At 41.1% G+C, this 18,485-nt stretch overlaps 1 protein-coding gene across 2 annotated transcripts in view; it reads right to left on the bottom strand.

The window, feature by feature from the left end:
* The window catches only part of HEPHL1 (hephaestin like 1), a 70,485-nt gene that overhangs the window by 43,029 nt on the left and 8,971 nt on the right, over nt 1–18,485 (bottom strand). For both annotated transcript variants that reach the window (XM_010988902.3, XM_010988903.3), the window contains exons 2-4: nt 10,611–10,855; nt 5,513–5,725; nt 4,702–4,881 (exon numbers count right to left, since the gene is read on the bottom strand). In XM_010988902.3, coding sequence (XP_010987204.1) covers nt 4,702–4,881; nt 5,513–5,725; nt 10,611–10,855 — 638 coding nt within the window. The remainder of the gene's footprint in view (nt 1–4,701; nt 4,882–5,512; nt 5,726–10,610; nt 10,856–18,485) is intronic.

Here is an 18,485-nt window from a genome sequence, read left to right as displayed (position 1 = left end):
TTGTTTAGATTCCACATATAGGTGAGATTATACAGTATTTGCCTTCTGCATCTGACTTATTTCACTTAGCATAATGTCCTGAAAGTCCAGCATGCTATTGCAAGTGGTGGGATTTTATTCTTTTTTATGGCTGAGTAATACTCTATTTTTTTCTTTTTCAGTTTTATTAGGTAGAATTATTACAGTTCAACTGCACATATACGTTATGCTGCATGTAAATACAGATATACAGTATACTGCACATTTTTTTAGTTTACACATATGTACTGTTCATTGTTTCTAAGAACAGATTAGAGCTTTAGCTTTTTAAACTTACATAGTTATCAAAGGAATAAAGACAACTACAAAATAAGAATCAACAGAATGTGGTAATTCAATCATAAAGGACAGTCAAATGTGCTTACACATATTCAAGAAATCAATCATCTAAGTTATACATAATAAGTAGTTCATTTGTGTCCTTATTATTACTATTTTTAGATTCCTCATATAAATGATGTCACATGGCATTTTTCTCTCTTTCTGGCCCATTTCACTTAGAATGACGATCTTCAGGTCCATCCATATTGCTGCAAATGGCATTATTTTATTCTTTTTTATGACTGAGTAGTATTCCATTGTATATATGTACCACATCTTCTTTATCCAGTCATCTGTTGATGGATATTTGGGTTGTTTCCATGTCTTGGCTATTGTAAATAATGCTGCTATGAACATTGGGGTGCATTTGTCTTTTTGAATTTAATTTTTCTCCAGATATATGCCCAGGGGTGGGATTGCTGGATCACATGCAATAGATCAAATCTATGTTCAGTTTTTTAAGGAACCTCCATACTGTCCTCCATAGTGCCTGCACCAATCTACACTCCCACATCCATTGATAAACACTTAGATTGTTTCCATATCTTGGCTATTGTAAATAATATTGCAATGAACATGGGGGTGCATACATCTTTTTGAATTAGTGTTTTCATTTTCTTCAGATAAATACCCAGAAGTAAAATTGCTGGATCATATGATAGTTCTATTTTAAATTTTTGGAGGAAATTCCATGCTGTTTTTCATAGTGTTTGCACCAATTTACATTCCCACCAACAGTGCAAAAGCTTTCCCTTTTCTTCACATTCTCACTAACACTTGTTATTTCTTGTCTTTTTGATAACAGCCATACTAACAGGTATGAAGTGATACCTCTTCATGGTTTTGATTTGCATTTCCCTGATGATTAGTGATGCTGAGCATTTTTTCACGTACATATTGGCCATCTGAATGACTTCTTTGAAAAAATGTTTATTCAGACCTTCTATCTATTTTTAAATAGAATTGTTTGGGGGTTTTTGCTATTGAGTTGCATGAGTTCTTCATATATTTTGGATATTAGTCCCTTATCAGACATATGATTTGCAAATATTTTCTCCCATTCAGTAGGTAGCCTCTTCATTTGTTGATGGTTCCTTTACTGTGCAGCAGCTTTTTAGTTTGATGTAGTCCCACTGGTTTATTTTTGCTTTTGTTGCTCTTGCTTTTGGTGTCAGATTCAAAAAACTTACTCCCTATGTTTCCTTTTAGGAGTTCTATAATTTTAGATCTTACATTCAAGTCTTTAATCCAATTTGAGCTAATTTTTGTGTATGTGTAAAACAGTGGTCCAGTTTTATTCTTTTGCATGTGGCTGTCCAATTTTCCCAAAACCATTTATTGAAGAAACTGTCCTTTTCCTCCTGTATGTTCTTGGCTCCTTTGTCGTAAATTAATTGACCTTGCATGCATGGGTTTATTTCAGGGCTCTGTATTCTGTTTCATTGATCTATGTGTCTGTTTTTATGCCAATATCATACTGTTTTATTTACTGTAGTTTTGTAAAATAGTTTAAAATCAGGGCATATGATATCTCCAGCTTTGTTCCTCTTTCTCAAGATTGTTTTGGCTATTGAGGGTCTTTCATGGTTCCATACAATTTTTGGATTATTTGTTCTATTTCTGTGAAACATACCTTTGGGATTTTGATAGGGATTGCAATGTATCTGTAGTTTGCTTTGAGTAGCATGGGCATTTTAATGATATCAATTCTTCCAATCTATGGACACAGAATATCTTTCCATTTATTTGTGTCTTCTTCAATTTCTTGTATTAATCTCTTCTAATTTTCAATATATAGGGTTTTCACCTCCATGGTTAAATTTATTCCTGGGTATTTTATTCTTTTCAATGCAATCATAAATGGGATTTTTCTTAATTTCTCCTTCTGTTAATTCATTATTAGCATAAAGAAATGCAACAGATGTGTATTGATTTTGTATCCCTCGAATTTACTTAACCTATTAGTTCTAAGAGTTAGGGGTTTTAGGGTTTTTTAATATATAATAGTATGTCATCTGCAAATAGTGACAGTTACTTCTTTTCCAATTTGGATGACTTTTATTTCTTTTCCTTGCCTAACTGCTCTGGCTAAGACTTCCAATGCTGTTTGTTGAATAAAAGTGGCAACAGTAGGCATCCTTGTCTTGTTCCTGATCTTACAGGAATAGCTTTAAGATTTTCACCATTGAGTATAATGTTAGCTGTGGGCTTGTCATATATGGGCTGTATTATGTTGAGGTATCTTCCCTCTATACTCTCTTTGTTGAGAGTTTTTACCATAAATGGATGTTGACTTTTGTCAAATGCTTTTCCTGCATCTATTGTGATGATCATATAATGTTTAGCCTTCATTTTGTTATTGTGATATATCACTTTAACTGATTTGTGGATGTTGAACCATCCTTTCACACCTGGAATAAATCCCACTTAATCATGGTGTATGAACCTTTTCATATATTATTGACTTGGTTTGCTGATCTTTTGTTGAGGACTTTTGCATCTATGTTCATCAGGGACATTGGCCTGTATATTTCTTTTCTTTTCTGTTTTCTTTGTGTGGTATCCTTGTCTGGTTTTGGTATCAGGGAAATGCTTGCTTCATAAAAGATGTTTGGATGTGTTTCCCCCTCTTCTAGTTTTTGGAGGATTTTGAGAAGAATTGGTATTAATTCTTCTTTGAATGTTTGGTGGAATTCACCAGTGAAGCCATCTGTTTCTGAACTTTTGTTTGTTAGAAGGGTTTTGATTACTGATTCAACTTCCTTGCTAGTAATCAGTCTGTTCAGATTTTCTGTTTCATCGTGATTCAGTCTTGGTAGGTTGTATGTTTCTATGAACTTATCCATTTCTTACAGGTTGTTCAATTTGTTGGCATATAATTCTTCATAGTAGTCCCTTACGATCCTTTTGTGTTTCTGTTTCATCGGTTGTAATATCTCTTATTTCACTTCTGATTTTATTTGCAGCCTTTCTCTTTCTTTCTTTGTGAGTCTAGCTAAAGGTTTGTCAATTTTCTTTATCTTCTCAAGAACCAGCTTAATTTTATTGATTTTTTTATTGTCTTTTTAGTATCTATTCCATTTATTTCTGCTGTAATTTTTATTATCTCCTTCCTTCTAGTAATTTTGGGCTTCATTTGTTCTTCTTTTTCTAGTTCCTTGAGGTATAAAGTTAGGTCGCTTATTTGAAACTTTTCTTGCTTCTTGAGGTTGGCATTTATCACTATGAACATCCCTCTCAGAACTACTTTTGCTGCATCTCACAAATTTTGGTATGCTATATTTCCATTTTTGTTTATTTCAAGGTATTTTTTCTTTCTCTTTTTATTTCTTCTTTAACCTGTTGGTTGTTTAGTAACATGCTGTTTAATCTCCACATGTTTGTGAATTTTCCAGTTTTCTTCATGTAATTAATTTCTAGTTTCATACCATTGTGGTTGGAAAAGTTGCTTGATATGATTTCAATCCTCTTAAACTTATTAAGACTGTTTTGTGGCTTAACATATGAACTATCTTGGAAAATGTTCCATGCGCACTTGAGAAGAATATGTATTCTGTTATTTTTGGATGGAATGTTCCATAAATATCTGTTAAGTCCATCTGATCTAACATTTCATTTAAGGTCAATATTTCCTAATTTATTTTCTGTCTGGACGACCTATCCATTGATGTAAGTGGGGTATTAAAGTCCCTTACGACTCTTGTATTGCTATCTATTTCTCCCTTTAGGTATGTTAATATTTGCTTTATATATTTAGGTGCTCCTATGTTGGGTGCATAAATATTTAAAATGTTATATCTTCTTCTTGGATTGACCGCTTTATCATTATGTAACATCCTTCTCGGTCTCATTACAGTTTTTGTTTTAAAGTCGTTTTAAAGTCTATTTAAAGTCTGATATAAGTGTAGCTACTCCAGCTTTCTTTGGTTTCCATTTGCATGGAATAATTTTTTTCATCTCTTCTGACATTTACAGTATGTCTCTTACAGGTAGCATATAAATGGGTCTTGTTTTTTTTTCTTCATCAATTCAGTCCCTCTATGTATTTTGATTGGAGAATTTAGTCCATTTATATTTAAACTAATTATTGAAAAGATGTGCTTATTGCCATATGTTAACTGTTTTCTCTTTTTGTAGTTCCTCTCTGTTCCTTTCTTCTCTTGCTCTCTTTCTTTGTTCCAGGTTCTGACATGTATTGTTTAATCATTTTCTTACTATTCTCATCACTAAGTTATAAATCTTGGAAAACTAGATTTGACATTTCTGTGTGTTTTGCATCCCCTGTAGTGCCAAATACATAAAAGGCAGTCAGTATATACTTGATAACATGGGAGCACTCACCATGCATTTTGTTACTCCTCTGGAAAACAGCATCTTCTTTGTCAACCGAATCAGGGTCAGTGCAGAAATATCTGATATTTTCATCGAGGTACCAGCTTTGATTCTCATCCACCAGAGTAAACATTATAACAAACTCTCGGTCCACATCAGTCCTTGTCCCTGAATATTTATGTAACATACCTATCAGGCACAATCAAAAGAGTAGGAAAAAAGGTCAAAGTGGACTAAATCAAGATGGGATTTCCTTCCTGCTAATGGTATCAGGTAAGTTTGAAGTTTGTCAATGACCTATACTTGCAAGAGAAACCCAAAAAATAAAAGCAGTGAAGGGCTTTGATGGAAATGACAGAATCACAGAAAAGTCATAAAACAGAAATCTTCACAATCACTGACTTGGAAACCTCGCCATGGCTAAAGGAAATCTACTTTATTAACAGTACAGATGCAGTAAATCAATTATTAGGGAATAAAATAGCAAAGTGATTATGGGGGTAAAATAATGAGGCAAAAGCATCCCTGGTCATTTGACTACATTTTACACTTTTCTGTGTGTGGTCTCTGTGTGTTTTTTTAAAGCACATAAGTTTCAGAATGCTATGATGGTTTTTAGGCAGAGTCTGAATTATTGTCCCTGCTATGGATCCTCTATGTTAGAAGAATTTCTCTAATCTTGTGGGAAGTTTGGGAGAAGAGGCATACTCTGTGTGAAGCAAGGGAAGCAGGCAACACAAGACCCAAAGTTTATACATTTTTCAACAGACATGGGAACAGGCTCCTGAAAGGGAGAGTGGGAGAGAAAGAGACTCCTTACCTTCCTTGCACACCAGCAGTGGGCCAATTAGCCCAGAGCAGATGTCCTTAGGGGCATCAATGTGCGAATGGTAGACCCAGGTCAGGCAGTTGGCATCTGCTGGGGCAGGGGCATATTCTTCTCTCACTGGCCAGATGTAGGTATAGTTTTTGCCAGGAGGAACCATGTCATCATCCTTGTTCCTTCCAGACGTTCCATCTGGATACAGGGCTCCTTCCAAGATAAAATAAAACACAGTTAAAATGCAGAGGTCACATGCTATAGTGGAAAAACCTAGAGCTTTGGAATCAAACATATATGAATTAAAGTTTATTTGATATGGGTCTTGCTATGGGACTTGAGTCTACTCCATAGGGATGTAAGAACTAGATGAGGCAATGTATATGAAGTGTCCTGCACAGAGCCAGATGCTTAAGAAATATTCATAAAGACCACTTCTGATGGGCCTTCTTCTTTACCAACCAGAAGACTTCAGTAAAGTTCATTTAACATCAACTGAAAAAGGAAGAGAAGCAGCAGAAGAAATTACGAACACTTCTTGGGCACTAAATTTGAGACCATGAGACCATGAAAGATGAGAAGGAAGAGTAAGACATTCTTCCTGCCTCTAGGGATCTCACAGATCTCACATTGGCCAGACCAGGACATGAATTATGAACATGCGCCACCTGGAGAATAAACCAGGACAATGTGTTCAGTGTAATTTTGGGTCTGTATAGGGTGGAAGTTCTGCCACAGAGGGGGTAGAGGCAAGTGGGCAGAGCATTTCCTTTCTCTGTTTTATAAACTAAAATTGCACAAGACTTTTCAATTAAGGAAAGTATACTGATAAAAATAGTTTGAACACCACCTGAACAGAGGGATGGAGACCAATCTGTGCAAGTTATAATTATCAAAAGCTTTGTAGTGGGGGTGGAATTTGAGGGGCCTTGAAGGACTGGGAGGAAATGGATGGTACTGAGAAGAAGGCTGGAAGGTGAGGGGCAGAGAGGGAGAGGGATATGACACACTCCATTCTTTCATTCATTGACTAATTCACTCAACAAACTTATACTGGATATTGACCACACGCCAGCAAATGAGCTATGCATTTGAAATACAAATTCAAAGAAGAGAGCAAAAGCCAGTGTATCCAAGGCAAGCCAAAGAAAAGATGTAACTAAAAAATCTAACATTACCTTCTGAACAAATTCCATCATGAAACATAATTTGATTTTTGGAGAAGGATGCCAGGAGAAAACAACAACAGCTACACCGTTTTATGTGCCAGGTAAAGGGGATATTTTCTGTACATCATCTCACTCTTCAAAGCAACCCCATATGGTAGGTAGTAATACCCACTTTTACATTAAGGCACATTAACAGTGCTAGCATGTGGCTGGGCCAGATTTGAATCTAGTTGTATCTGACTTCTTACTACACCGTGATACTGCCCCATAAATTCATTATGAATATAGCGTATGGACTATTTTTACATCTTTATCCACTTTATTTTTACATACTTTATGTATATGTTTATGTAACGTTTTTTACATACTAACCTTCAGTTACTTTTATTCTGGAAAAAATATGAATCTTTTTATAAATTAAACCCACATGCTATATAATACTCAAAAGATAAAGTCAGAAAGCAAAACCTATATAAAGGAAGCAGGAGATTAATTTAACTAGCTAGATCCCTTCAGTCTTAAAAGTAGCTCTGAATTTCCTGGTTGTATCTAGGTTATATTGTTAGATCCAGGTATAATATATATTAGTTATTATAATTAGGTTATACTGTTTCTTTGTCGGATAGAATGAAACTTACTAGTTCCTCAAGAGAGAGGAACTGTTTGTTGGTACCAAATTCTAAGAGAATATTTTCAAGAAAATCACTATATATTAATTATTGAGTACTATGATGAATTGTATTTTTGATGTTTTCAAGAATGGTTTCCAAAAGACGTAAAAATACTCTTTCTAAAAGTAATTTCTTACACTATCTCTCAATATGAGGTGAAACTGTAACATTCAAAAGTATTTGACAAAACCATTTTCACTCAAAGGTAAACTAATATAGTTTACTGCTTTCTAATATGATAATTGACCTAACCTGATAGAGAAATAGGAAAAATCCAGATTGCTACCCACCATCCATTAAATCCAAGTGGCATTTAAAAAAATTCCTGTGTTCCCTAACCTCTCAGAGGCATTCGACGTTACTGTCATTTCCCTCCCTCTTAAAAAATCCTCCTCCCTTGGCTCCTCTGACATCACACTGTCCTCTCTGGCAACTTTTTTTCAGTCTGATTTTCCAGTTCAGTCTCCTCCATCTGCCATTCAATGTGAGAAATTCTCAGGGTATAATGCTAGCTCCCTTCCTTCCATGACCAGAGCTCCCTTCCAGGTGGACAGCACCCATGCCCGGAGCTACATGCCAATGACTCCCGCTTCTATCTCCAGCCTGGTCCTGGCCTCTGAACTTCACTGATATCCTACTGTCTACGGGGCATCTCCACTTGAATCTCAAAGAGACCTCAACTGCACTCTTTCCCAAAGGACATTAGCTGTCCTCTCCCAAACCTGCTCCAGCTAAGTAACTAATGTAATGAAACATATTAATAGAATAAAAGACAGAACTACATGATCATCTCAATAGATGCAGAAAGCAATGAATAAATTTCAATACTTATCAAATTAAAAACTCTCAACAAAGTTGGAATAGACGGGAACTTCTTCAACCTGATAAAGGCTATCTAAGAAAAATCCACAGCTAACATCATGATTAATGGGAGAGAGACTGCATGCTTTCTTCCTAAGACTGGAAACAAGGCAAGAATGTCTCCTCTACTATATATAAACAAGTTTATTCTGTATAGCATAGGGGACTATATTCAATATCTTGTAGTAACCTATAATGAAAAAGAATATGAATGTATATGTATGACTGAAACATTATGCTATACACCAGAAATTGACACAACATTGTAAACCGACTATATTTCAATTAAAAAATAATAAATTAAGAAAAAGAATATCTGCTCTCACCACTATTAAATATTGTCCTGCAGGTTCTAGCCAGTGCAGTAAGAAAAAGAAAAAAATTAAAGGTACATTGATTGATAGGGAAGAAGTAAAACTGTCTTTATTCACAGTGACATGATTCTGTATTTAGAAAACCCCAAGGAACCCTTTAAACATCTCCAAATAAACAAGTAACATGATAGTAATATTCAAGCTAAAATCTATAAAATTTTATATCTGTTTATATTTATAAACTTTAGGGAGAACTCAGGAAATGGCACTATTGTACAAAAATCAATTGTATTTCTATACACCAGCAACAATCAAAAATGAAATTAAGAAGACTATTCCATTAATAATAGTATTGGAAAGAATAAAACACTTTAGAATAAATTTAACAAAGAAATGCAAATCTTGTACACTAAAAACTAAAACACTGTTTAGAGAAAGTAAAGATCTAAATTCCAGGTCCATGGATCGGAAGACTCAATACTGTCAAGATGGCAACTCATCTTTATTTTTAACTATATTTTTATTGAAGTACAGTCAGTTTACAGTGTCGTGTCAATTTCTGGTGTACAGCACAATACTTCAGTCAAATAGGAACATACGTACATTCGTTCTCATATTCTTTTTTACCATGAGTTACTATAAGATATTGAATATGGTTCCCTGTGCTATACAGTATAAACTTGTTGTTTTTCTATTTTATATATATATCTTTAAAATGTAGATGGCAACTTCCCCCGATCAAACTCAATGCAATCCTCAAAGTCCCAGCTGACTTTTTTTTTTTTTTTTTGGTAAAAATTAACAAGCTAATCTGATATATGAAAATGCAAAGGACCTAGAATAGCCAAAAAGACTTGAAAAGAGCAAAGTTGGAGGATTTATGGTACCCACTGTCAAAACTTACTATAAATCCGTAGTAATCAAGACAGATTGGCATTGTACAAGGTTAAGCATATAGATCAGCGGAACAGAACTGAGAGCCCTGAAATGAACCCTTATACTTATAGTCGTTGATTTTCAACTCTAGCCTAGGATTCACTTATCTTTTATTTCCAGGACCCGGAGTCAGTCTCTGGCACCTGGTAGATACTCAGCGGAAGGGTCAGGAAGGTAATGAATTTGACGTGCTCACTTTCAGCTACTCTGAACCAACCCAATCTGGGACTGACAGCTTTACTACACTTCAGGTGGAGGAAAAGGGCCAAGAGCGAAGGGCACTCCCAATCTCGTCTTCATCATCAGAGGTGGCTCCTCTGGCTGCTTAGACAGACCTGGCCGTGGCAACCACCAAAGCAAGTCTGGCTGCCTTGGGACATTCCTTAACACCCAGAAGCTCCTCCTTGCCGAGGAGGTGAGCCACATCAGAGTTCACGGTCCTGTGCCAGGACGTTCCCCAGAGCCAGTGCTGTCGCAGGTTTAGCACCATTTGACCTATTCCACCTGGTCACGGGCAAGAGCGCAATGAGGGATGCAAAAAAAATACTTCTGAAGACTGAGAAATATTTCCATGTCAAATGTCTCAGGATGTTGCTTAAGATTTTTAAAAAAAAAACTTTCGGGAGAATTCGGGAAGTGGCCCTGTTGAAGCTCTCGAAGTACAAACAAGAAGACAGAGGGCTGCTTCAGCAAGGAAGCACCAAAGACTGGCGCCTTAAGCAGGGAAGGTGAGGTCAGCCTGCACTGAGACACCCTCCTCTCAGCCGAGGCTGTTACTGGTGAGAGGAGCCTGGAGCCGTCGTCCACGCTGTCTTCTATCCAGTGTGGGACCCCGTCATGACTGATGGACAAGGAAGAAAGTTCGTGTGCTTCTGGGGCCATGGTGGAGCACGTGCCAAGGGACCCCAGCACCTAGTTCTGTAGCAACATAAACAAGCATGATGAAGAAGGGAGGAAGGAAATAAGAGAAAGGAAAAAGGAAGAAGAGAGAGGGAGACACAGATGGAGACAGGGTGAGAAGGAGGCGGGGAGCAGATGAAAGAACGTGTATAATCATTGTGCTCTTAGAATCCCTTTATCTGCAACTGACAGTAGCCTTCCTTCGGAGAGAGAGACAAGACACCAAGAATAGAAGACGGATATTTACCTTCCGAATCCTTGTTGTAGAAAACGCCATGTGGATGCAGAGAGTAGGGTCGCGAAGCAAAGTTCTTTAAATGAATGACGATCACATCACCCACTTCAGCCCTCAAGATGGGGCCCAGGAATCCAAGCCAGGGGGGTTTGGGGATCTCCGTGGAATAGGTCTCATCTGTGTAGTGCCTGTAAATGGCCTTTTTGTAAAGAGCGCCTATCCTGTTGGGCCCTCTTTCGAGAAATAAGGTTGCAAGTCTAAAAATAAGAAGGAAAATATTTTTGCATTGAAATTAAAAGAGAAATCCTCACAGGTTACCATAACAGTTCATCAAGTACTTGCAAGGATGATTTCTCATTTGGTGTTCACCACAACCCAGTAACCTCTGAAAGTTGGTAAGATTACCCACAATTTATTATGAGGAAACAGAGGCTAAGACAGTTAAGTGACAAGCCAAAAAGCACAAATAGTACTCACAACCGAGCCAAAACAAAACTAAAATACTTTAAAGTCACGTTGCCCGTTTGCCCCTCTTCATTCAATGCAATCCCTTTCACTTTTTCATTGAACAAATGCTACTATGCACTTAACTTTATTTTCAGTAAAAGAGTTTATGATCTAATAATGAAAAAATTATGTAACTGCATAGGGCAGTATATGACTGAGTAAATGCCCACTGAGAGGTGGAGGCAATGGATACAGGCTCTATTTTTCTAGGAATGTTATCAGTTCAGAGAAGGAAATGATTTCTGGGGGTCAAAGAGGTCAGAAAACAGCTCATGAAGAAGTGCAGAAATTAAGGAGAAGTAGGGTTGGATAACAAAATGGAAGAGTGAGGACACTAAGCAGGTACAGAGTGTGAGCACTGAGGAGGAAGAGATACAGGTGATGGGGGAAGCAGGGAACAGGCTGGGGCACAGGTCTGGAAGCCGAGGAGTGAGAAATATGGATGAAAGTAATATCTGGGGGAAGACTGATAATGAACTGTAATTTCAGGTTGAATTTATCTTGGAAGCACTGAGGACTCACTAAGGTTTTTCATTAAATAGGTGACATGATCATTGGTATTTAAGGATGAGCTTTATGGCAATGATGTGCAAGTTTTATAGGAGTCAGGTAAAGGGGAGAGCAAAGTTTTGGGGCAGGGAGGCTGTCAGGAGACCAGGAGGGTGTGGTGCAATATTAAAAAAAAAAAAAAAAAGGATGCGAAAAAAAAATAACAGTCTTCTAGGACTTAATGTGACCAGGTGCGTTCCTGGGGCCCCAAGGTGAAAGGGGGACTCAGTTCTGGGGTCTGGGAGCCTAAAACAATGACAACACTGGTGACACCGCTTTGGAGGTGGTCATACCATCTTCTCCTGAGAGGTGGAACCCCTGTCCCCACTCTCAGTCTATGTGCTTAGTGTGGGGCTCCGACCCTAGCTCCAGACCCGGACGTACCGGCTTCTGCTTGAGCAAAAGTTCCTGGGGGTGGCCATCCCAGTGTAGCTGTGGCCTCTCTGGGGGCGAGAGGCAAGTCCCACTGTCTGTGGCCTCTCTGGGGGCGAGAGGCAAGTCCCACTGTGGCACACACTCCTGCACACGTGCATCATGCATTCCCCCCAGTCATTCAATAAACCAGTATCTCAAGCCCTGTATTCAGTCCTGGGGATACAAAGTTAAAAAGGGAAACACTTGAAGGAGCTCTCATTCTGGAAGGGAGAGTTACTGAAACCGAGCAGGACTCTGTGAGACCTCCCTGGGGACAGACTCCCTATATCCCAGCCTCTTATTTGTAGGAAAGCTTTAGCCTCCTAGGCCTTCCCCAAGCTCCAAAGAGAAAATTTAATCAGAGAAGTGAGAAAATGCAGAAATGAAGGAAAAAGGCAAGAAAGACAAAATAATTGGTTGGCCATAAAAGAAGGTCAGGGACCTTGAGTTCCTCCTCAAGGGCGGTGGATTATATCCTGAGCGATATCCTTAAGTTGTTTTGCAGATATCAAAACACTCACCAGACAGAAGAAGTTAACTATGTGCTGAACACCAGCATGTAGACCCCAGACCAGTTAGAACCGGAAGGTTGATGATATTAACTCCTGAAACACCATGCTATCACCTCACCACCAGCCGATCAGAAGGATGTACATGAGCTTATCACACACCCCATGACCCTCTCTCTCACCTCGCCTTTAAAAACCTTCCCTGAAAGCCATCAGGGAGTTCGGGTCTTTTGAGCATGAGCTGCCGGTCTTGCTTGGCCCCATACTGAGCGCCCTGCAATAAATGTACTCTCCTTCACCACAGCCCGGTGTCAGTAGACTGGCTTTACTGCACATCCAGTGAGTGGACCCAAGTTTGGTTCGGTAATATTGTGAGAACACAGATTACGTTCTGGGGCATTTAATCTGAAGTGTAAGGCAGATCAGGGGAGATTTCCTAGATGAAGTAATGCCTAAATATGGTCTCAAAGAACCAAAGAGGAGTTACCCAAGCAAAGACGATGGAAAGGGCTGATACAGCAGACGTTCTGGAGTTCTGTCCACTGGGCACCCACAGTCCACTCTTTGGTCTAAGAGCACGGGCACCCACAGTCCACTCTTTGGTCTAAGAGCACGCCTTCCCCATTCGCACTCTGTATGCTTTGGGTGGGGCTCCACGCCCCGCTCCAGCAATGGAGCAAGTGACCCAGCCTAACCTAGCAGCACACCAGGTCCCCTCATACATTGGCCAGGAAAGGGCCTGTGACCCAGGCCTGGCCAATTGGTGTAATTCTTCTCCCAACCAAGACACCCTGGACAGTGATGAGTTCAGGGACAGCACAGAGTGGCTGGTTGGTTCAATCCAAAGGAATCTAGGGACTGGTGAAGGATCTTTCTTGTGCTTTTGTAACTGGTGTTGTGAGTCTAGACTTCTGACAACCATATGGCTAATCTAAGGGCAGAATCTGCCAGGGACCTGTATGTTCCTCTAATCTCTTATTAAATTTTGCTTAAATTTTTCTTCCCTCTAATCAGCTCCTACTTAGTTCCATCATTATATTCCTTTTCATTTTTCCCACTTATTATACTTTCTATTTGCTTTCATTTACTTCTAATAATTCAATCACTCATTTTAACAAAGTATTAAGAACCATTACATATTAAGGTGTCATTCAGCACTTCTCTTTTGTACTCTTCTGTGCCCTGCCCCCAACCCTTTTCTGTTTTGTTTTTTTTTTCTCTCTCTCTCTTTTCAAATTCTTCCCAACAGAAACTTATCCTGGCCTTTCCTAAAGGGTGTGATCCAGTGTCTTTAGCAGAGCAGCCAGGCAGGTCACTACGGGTCAGAATAAGCAATTCTTGCAGTTCTGTTCATTCTAGATCCACAAAGGGTGTCAGAGTTATTCTCGGGTTAGACCAGTTGGATGTAAAAGACCTTGGAGGATCTGCTCAGTGATATGGCAGCCCAAAGTCGTGTGAGGCAACTCCAGCCTCCCAGCTTCCTCCAGACTGCCTTGTACCAACTCTTCCTCTGCCTCACCCTGCCTCCCTCCTCTGAGTCAGAACCCTCAGCAGATGCCCTGATTCAAGCACCCTTGACCTGTCCCAGGTCCCTGGCTCAGACATCAGTAGTCAGAGTTACAAACCCGTAGATACTTGGGGTTCAGAATGTAACCGGACCCGAGCCACATTCTTGTACTGCCCGGAGACAACCAGGAACAGTGGTCCTCCTGAGGTAGACATATTTCCTGGACCAGAATGTATGAAGTTTATACCCACGTGTGACTGTGTCCCCATGATGGATCAAGCCCTTTGCAACTTACACGACCACCTCAGATGGGGATCAAACAGAAGACCCTCCTTGTTGCTGCAATGGGCTCTGTCCCCATCAGCACAAGTGACCCCTTTGAGAATTCTCCCAGGGAATCCCACATACATCTCTTCTGTTTCAGTCCTGGGATGAGCTTGAAAATGATTCTGCTGACTTCCAACAAGTACAGGTTGAGGACCTAAAGCATGCGAGGTGCAGGGCTAGGTATTGCTTTGCATAAAAACATGAACAAGACGCAACCCCAGAAGAGGGCAGTCTATGATCAAGAGAAAGGGACAAAATGATGCCCACACAAAAGAGATGGATGAGAATTGTAAGAGGAGAACAAAATGCTCTGGGCAGTTGGGAGAGAGGGAGAGACGACAGGCTCTCCAAGTGGAAGGCATGGCTTGAGCAAAGGGGTCAGAGGTCAGTGGGGGTGGGTCAGAGGTCGGTTCAGGGAATCACAAGCAGCTTTTCACGTGTTTTCTCTCTCCCAGGGATGATGCTGAGAAATAGGGTTTACACCAACTTTGCTTTTTTGTAATTTATAAACTGAAGCTTACAGCGTCACAAAATTAAAAAGAAAAGCATTTAAACAGAACACAGCACAGTTTACAAGTCAAGCTACAAAGCCATTTCTTCGCAACCTTACCACTTCCTCATTCTAACCAGCTGAAGCATCCGGCCTGCCCCAGACCACCTAATAGGATCAATGGCCACGGTCAGACCGTCAGCGGTAAAGCTCCTTTTAACAAGACTGGCCTTGGCCCTGGAGGCAGGAGAACTTCCAGGGGTCCTCAACTGAGCCAGATTAAGAGGTGGGGCAGCTGGGCCTCAGCCCTAAAGGGCACTGCAGCATCACTGGGGAGCTGGAGGCATCACTGTGGGGATAAAATTCACTGGAAGTGACATGGAAGGTAGAGAAAACGAACACTTGCAGAACTTCTCTGGGGAGAGTACTGTAATGTGTTTGAACAAAATCAGCTGCTTGAGACGGAGTTGGGGAGATGGAGGGAGGAGACCCCCGGGGATGGGCTCAACCAGTAACAGGCGGCCACTGAAATCCCTTCCCCAGAGGACTGGCCCAGTGAACGGTAGGGTGGGCTCTTTCTTCTTGTGACCAAGGGGAAGGTGAGAACTCCCACCACCAGGCCACCTTCTCCTCTTCTCAGTGCTCAGCCTCTCCTCCAGATAAGAGTCGAACAAGTGTTTTGGCAAATATCAGTTGAAGGGGCCCCGTGTTATTTATCTGCCTGGAGCACCAGATTACTAGCCTGCCCGGGCACCCACACCCACACATGTCAGCCTTGCCCGGATTTGCCCTGGTGTGGAGTCAGGATCGGGGCAGGCTCCTGGGACAAAGGAGGAAGCCATGGGTTCAGGTGCCCACAGGGAGCCAGGGATGGGCTGAGCCAGAGAAAGGCCAGCACTCTAGAGTCATAGGGCCCATCTTCCCAGGGGCAGCAAAGCTCTCTCTCCCCCAGATGCCAGGTTCAGCTGCCAATCCCGAGCATGGGACCAGGAATTCTGCCAAAAGGCTTGGAGAATGACAACAATGATTTTCGTAGCGAAAACCTGGAAAGTCGGAAATATTCTTCGGCTGGTGCCTGGGGAAACAAAATAATGGCACATTCAGACCACTCAGCCAAACAAAAGAATTAGGTGGTCCTACAAGTGGCAATGTGGCACGGTCACCAAGAGACTAAATGGAAAAAGCAAACTGCAGAGCAGCATGTTAAGTATGATCCCATTTGTGTGTTTTTTAAACAATGTGTATATATATACACATTGTGTGTGTGTGTGTGTGTCTGTATATATATACAGATTAAACATTTGGAAAGCAGCCAGAGGAACCATAAACCATAGCCTCTGGGCCATGAGACAAGAAGTTTACTTTCATTCACCCTCTTCTGTGCCGGGGCAGTGTTTTCCTCCGTAACATCATATTTACAGTCATAATAAAACAAGCTCACATTTTATTTAGAAAAGGGGGTCCAGGCAATTTGGCTACAGAGGGGGCCATCTCTTCCTGGATGCCATCTACCTCTGAAAACGCAGCTGCCACACACAGCGTGCCATGAGGGCAAGCGTTCCGTCCCCTACTGGCGTGCTGAGCGCCTGTGCCCTGACTTGGAGGGAAGAGAATCCCTGCTCAGTCCAAGCTGACAAGTCCAAGTTCTGTCTCAGCTTCGGGACTGAGGTCTTGGGCACACTCTGGTCTGTGCACACCGGCCTTCTGCCTCTGTGTATCCACTTAGCCAACATGTGTCTGCCCAGGGGCCAGAGTCCACCTCTTCGGCTCCACAAGGCAGACGCCTACATTTCCCCGTGCAAGGGGATAGGATAGAAAGTCTGGACGCCTGACCCGGGGCTTTAGGGTAAAGGCTCTTGTGTTTTCCAGCCTCATTTGCAGCTTGGATGGTCATGGGACACAGTTCTAGCCAATGAGGGGTAAGCATCTGTCAGTCCGCGGTACTTCTCTGGAGTCCACTGGGAGAGCCCCTCTCTGTCCCTTGCCCTTCCCATTATCCACGCGCAAAATGAAGACATGATCACTGGAGTTTTAGCAGCCGTCTTGAGAGAATGACGAATCACGCCCTAGTGATGGTCGAGTGGAAAGCCAAAGGAAAGGACCCTGAGATTGAGATTGCAAACTTATGAATTTCTTTTGTGTAAGCTAATAAATAGATTTAAGCCAGTGTTCTTCAGGCTTCTTTAACTAGCAGCTGAATACAAGTCCTAACTAAACAGGCTGTTCGGAAGGAGGAGGAGGAAGAGCAAAGAACTGAGTCAGCCTCAGGCTGGCTCATTAGCCCCAGAGTAAGCAGAGTCGCTTGGCTTTATACTGGTCACCAAGGAAGTCAATGACAGAGCAAGGAGTCGATTCAGAATCCCTGGTGTCTTTTCTAGGCTCAGCCTGACAGGTAAAGAGCTATAATGAGGTTATTCATAGAAGCCTATAATTCCAACAGACCTTGCAGGGCAAGATGGACATCTGACCCTCCTCACTTCTCTACTTTGGGCTCCCAGCACAAGCATGCACTCATGCACATACACACGCACAAATGCATGCTGAGCAAAAGTTCCTTACCATGAGTTGTCTGGCAGAGCCATCCAAACAAAAGGCGAGCATATCAGATCAGAGGGAGGGCAAGTGTTCGCTGCCCTCCTACAACACATTGCATGTACTGCATATTTTAGTACCGAGTTATGTATCGACTTGTTTTGCACATTCCTAGATGTGTGTCAGTCTTACCACCTCAACAGCCAATGGTCACTCCAAGAGGGAATTAGGTTTTCTAACATGGTTGTTCCTAAATGTCCACCTGTGTACCACATGGGACATCTGCTAAATATTTAGATCCCTAGGCTCCACTTCAGGGCAACTGAATCAGACTTTCTGGTGGCAGGGCCAGTGGCATCTTTTTTCTCCCCCAGATAACCAAACAATTCCTAGAGCCTTCCGGCACTTGCCCATTCTGATTTTTCTTTCCTCTCAGCAGAAGGGGAGAGCAAAGAGCTTTACAGGTAGGTGGGGCCATGGGATTTTGACAAATAGGCTATGAGTGGAAGTGATATGTGTCACTTCTGGGCCAGGGCATTTCATTGCCATTACAAGACCCTCACTTCCTCTGCTGCAGGGGAAGCCTCAAGTGAAGATAGTGAGGGCTCAAGATCCAAGCTGCCTGGCTGCAAGTTTTCCTGGGGAAGACAGCTGTCTTGGAGTCAAGTGACCCTCTGTGAACCCAAGAGGGTGGGAAATACACCTCTGTGGGGTCATCCCCCTGAGACTTGGGGGTTGTTTGTTACTGTAGCACAACATGACCTATTCCAACTAATATAATTCTGATATACCTGCAAGTTTGGAGATCACATTTCTAAAATCTTTAGCATAAAAACTATAGTAACTATTTCAAACCATAGGAACTATTTAAATCCAGAGGAACTACTGACAGTGGCAAAGGTAGGGGAGTGGTAGATGTAAGACAAAGTCTTTTCAGTGTCTAAGCAGCAAATTATCCCTAAGAATACATTATGCATTTGAAACAGTAGGACAGAAGCCACAGCTCCTAGGTGCCTTAGAAGATGCAAATCTTCCCAAAGGAACAAAGCAAG

The sequence above is a fragment of the Camelus dromedarius genome, chromosome 12 (genome assembly GCF_036321535.1).
Source record: "Camelus dromedarius isolate mCamDro1 chromosome 12, mCamDro1.pat, whole genome shotgun sequence".
Lineage (NCBI taxonomy): Eukaryota > Metazoa > Chordata > Mammalia > Artiodactyla > Camelidae > Camelus > Camelus dromedarius.
The sequence above is the reverse complement of the archived record's forward strand: the minus strand, read 5'-3'. Positions and strand labels throughout refer to the sequence as shown.